The sequence below is a fragment of the Pseudochaenichthys georgianus genome, chromosome 12 (genome assembly GCF_902827115.2).
Source record: "Pseudochaenichthys georgianus chromosome 12, fPseGeo1.2, whole genome shotgun sequence".
NCBI lineage: Eukaryota > Metazoa > Chordata > Actinopteri > Perciformes > Channichthyidae > Pseudochaenichthys > Pseudochaenichthys georgianus.
In genome coordinates this window covers 16,663,116-16,666,944 of record NC_047514.1, presented here as the reverse complement: position 1 = coordinate 16,666,944, position 3,829 = coordinate 16,663,116, and the positions used below count along the sequence as shown (strand labels likewise).

The window sequence follows — 3,829 nt, the reverse complement described above, 5'->3', positions numbered from 1 at the left end:
AGTGGAGTTAGAAACTTTCATCGCCTCTCAATAGCGAGTAGAAACATGGTGGCACTCTTATTTGCAAGATTAAGCGATTTGTCCTTTAATGCCAGCCTTAAATCAGCTGATTTAAATGATTTCTGTCATTATCACATGTGGTTAAAGCGAGGGACACACAGTAAGAAGTGGCATTTCAATATTTTATTGAAACTTTCAATAACACGATGTCGATGTTGTAAACTAGACATAACTCCAATACAACATAACCCATTGACAACTTAAGAAACACAAAAGAGACCTTCATATTTTCGATTATGCGGCACTTGTACGATCAGGTTCGCAAAGTATTTTAATAACAGAAAAAAAATTGCCCACTTTTTTTTCACACTTCAACGACACTTCTCTTGCTCTTCTCAGGAAAATATTTTTTTTTTTCAAGCCATTGGTGCAGTGCGTTGTCGCTTTTTCATTCGTTTTAAAACAGTAGCACTTCACACACGGGGACAACAAATGAAAATACAATGGCACATGAGTGTGAATAACTATAGCTTAGTGGATATTTGGGGAGGGATAAAGTCCTTATTTTAAGAGGGGTATAAATGCAGATGGCAACAAAAGGATAATAGCCCACAAACTATCTTTACACAGGTATATCGACAATAAATTAAGAACAGATCCCTAGAAACAAACTACTCCGTTGTATTTACACGAAATAACAATATGAAATAATTACATAAATATTTTTATATATCCCTATGTACACCTTTAATCAATGCTACCTTACATTTTTGAATATTTAAATGTATGCTTCCCTTTGCCTTTTGTACATTTGGGCTTAATCCCGCATGCTTGGGCCATAGTTTTATCTCGGAGCACTATTAATGTCAATAGGCCTGTTCTTATTTGTTGTTAAAAAATAATTTGTTCAAAATATTTAATACCTAATTAAGAAGAAACCTAAGCAAATGGGTGGTATTAATTATATTCCAAACTCAATATTTCTCATACTTTTCGTTTACATTTTTAGTGTTAAAATAACTCGTTGGGGTTTTAGGGGGGCATGCGACATTTGTTCAATCGATCAATTACTAGTGTACAACAAAATACAGCAGTCTTTAAAAGGTAGGTTGAGTGGTAGTGAATTCAAATACGTCAAATCAATTCAGAGTGCATATTAAAACACATTTCTCCACGTGTACAATAAAGTTAGGAGACAGGACACAGCAGCAACTTCTCCTTAATGTGTAAGTCACACCCATGCCAACTTTTCAGTTTCAATACTTGTACGGTATTCAAATGACAGAATAAAAGTGTTGTTTAATTTAACAAAAACGAAAATAAGAAAAAATATACATAGCAGATGTGTATTAACCAAAGTGCATTTCAGAAACTAAAACGTCCAACAGGTCGTGTTTTTTTTTTTTTTTTTTTTAAATGTATTTTCTTTTTAAAACCTGCATGAATCTACGAGGGTGGCCTACAATGTCTTCATCACCGTCAACACTTTCAACTTTTCATGACAATAACGAAACGAGAAGCAGGTGGTGTGTTTAAAAAAAAAAAAAAAAATACAAATAAAAAAACTATGGGGATCCGCTCCGTGGCCTGTCCTGATTTGATTCCAGTCCGCTGACCAGGCGCTGGATGCTCTGCAGCTCGCTGGCTGCGTCTTTCTCCGTGCAAGTTTTTGGTGACATGGAGACAGAGCCGGAGGAAATGCCGGATGAGTGGCTGGTCACCTCCGATGTGGAATCCAGGCTGATACCAGACACGGGGCTGGCCGGGACCAGGCCATCTCCTTTCAGCTCGGTTCCGCCGCCGGCCATGGAGGGCATGGTGAGCAGGGTGCTGTCCGGTACCGTCATGGGGATAGAGTAAGGGCTGTACCTGAGTCGGGGACGCACTGCGTTCAGGAACGGGTGCCGGTGCACCGCAGCAGAGGAGGCTGCCGCGGCTGCAGCCATGTACGTGTACGGATAGGGGAACAAACCTCCAAACGGAGACATGGCAAGACCCTGTGGAGGAATCGAGAAACTCAGTGTGAGACACAATAGGCAGCAAATAAAACACTCGTATGTGTTATAAATCACAAAATGTGCCAAAACTAAATAAGGATAGAGTGAAAAAACAAGTGAGAAATGCATGACGGACCTGATAAACAATTAGCAGCCTGTTGCATGCATGGTTTGGATTAAAGTCCCAGAACACATGCATTCGAAGATTTAAAGTGACTTGCGCAATTCTTGTTTTTATTTCCCTGCCCTCAATATTGTTTACATTCATTCATATTGAACTTGTAATAACGCTGCCTGACATTTAGCTTAAGGACTACAAAAGTTGGATCTGATTTAGGCTGTTTTCAATGCTTTCATTCACACAGGCTTTCACAAATCTATAGTCCTCACAAAATATTGTGAAGCAAGGCTTCACCCCAGCCAGTAAACAGCTTTGGTGAATACAAAAAACCCACTGCGTCTGATGTTGCAATCAACGTTTAACGTTTAACATTCACCATGGTGGTTTAGCTAACTTAATGAGCTCATATCAAAAAGATTACCTAACACCACCAGCTGTGCTGTCTTTAAAATCTGTTTTCTTTATGAATGGTTGATATTTATTAAAAAAAAAAAGGCTAAGAGAAACCAGGAGGGTGATAACACTTGAAGGCTTAGTTAAAGTGCAGTTGTCCAATTTTACTTTGAATAATAGCCAATAATGCAAAAATAAGCACAAGCACAACAACGCACAGACATTCTTTCTTTCTCCCTCAGTTATGATTAAAAACGCACACATGGGCTTGATGACGAGAGCATTAAAGGTATTTAAATATCTGATATATTGAATCTGGCATATGGGCCTCCAAGGCCTACAGGCTGCTCTACATTACAACTCAACATGTGCTTCAGAGGCGGAGAGTAGGCCTAAGCCCAAACAACAGGTTTTACCTGCGATGCCAAGACATGTTGCTGCAGATGAAAGGGCAGGCCTGGCGCTCCCGTCAAGCTTTGCGAAGGTGATGCCATGCTAGCTGTGTCCATGGTGCTCACCCCTCCCGTTGACACAGCTGCCAAAAGTGGCCCCATGCCCGCGGCCATGTTTGAGAATGCACCTCCCATGTTGAACTGACTTGGGTGCAAGAGAAACGGGTGCGCACTCCCAAGGTGATTGAAAAACTGTTGTCCTGTTAGGCCTGTTGGAAATCCGAAATTAGGAAAGTGGCTGTGGGCCATGTGCGGGCTTTCAGTCTGAACAGTCAAAGGCATGAAACTGTCTTTGCCTATTGACCTGCACTCGTCCGTTTTAGGCTGTTCCAGACTCGGGCTTTTGAGATCTTCTCCAGAGCGGGTGGTGCTGGAGATGACGGTGATGGGGCTCTGCCGCGAGTCTGCCTGGCTTTTCTCTGTCCTGGGACCACTGTCACGGCTCCTGCTAGAGTCAGTTTTGCTAAAGGTGTGCCCCTTAGCTGGGCTCGCCTCATGATCCTTCCCATCCTTGGTAGTCGTGGAAATCTTGTTGGAGTCTGGACCATCTTTGATGTGTCCATCTTTGCTCTCATCGTCGCTGTCCTCATCGCTGTCGCAGAAATCTGTCAAAGTACAGGAGTAATGTTTAGTCCACTTTCTGCACATTAGCAAACATGTATTTCGCAGGTGTAAGAAAAATACGTGAGTAACAAGTATTTGCACAAATGTAATCCATATTCCAATCCAATCCATTTTATTTATATAGCACATTTAAAAACAACAGAGTTGAACAAAGTGCTGTACATCAACAACTGTATAAAAACATAGCATAAATACATAAAAACAGACAGGACATGAAACAAATGTAATACACGAGACAATGA

General features: G+C 41.0%; 1 protein-coding gene across 2 annotated transcripts in view; it reads right to left on the bottom strand.

Annotated features, from left to right (window-relative positions):
* Positions 1 to 287: 287 nt before the first annotated feature.
* The window catches only part of tbx3a (T-box transcription factor 3a), a 9,007-nt gene continuing 5,465 nt past the window's right edge, over positions 288 to 3,829 (bottom strand). For both annotated transcript variants that reach the window (XM_034095319.2, XM_034095320.2), the window contains exons 6-7: positions 2,928 to 3,568; positions 288 to 1,997 (exon numbers count right to left, since the gene is read on the bottom strand). In XM_034095319.2, the coding sequence (XP_033951210.1) occupies positions 1,566 to 1,997; positions 2,928 to 3,568 (1,073 nt within the window). In that variant the 3' untranslated portion in view covers positions 288 to 1,565. The remainder of the gene's footprint in view (positions 1,998 to 2,927; positions 3,569 to 3,829) is intronic.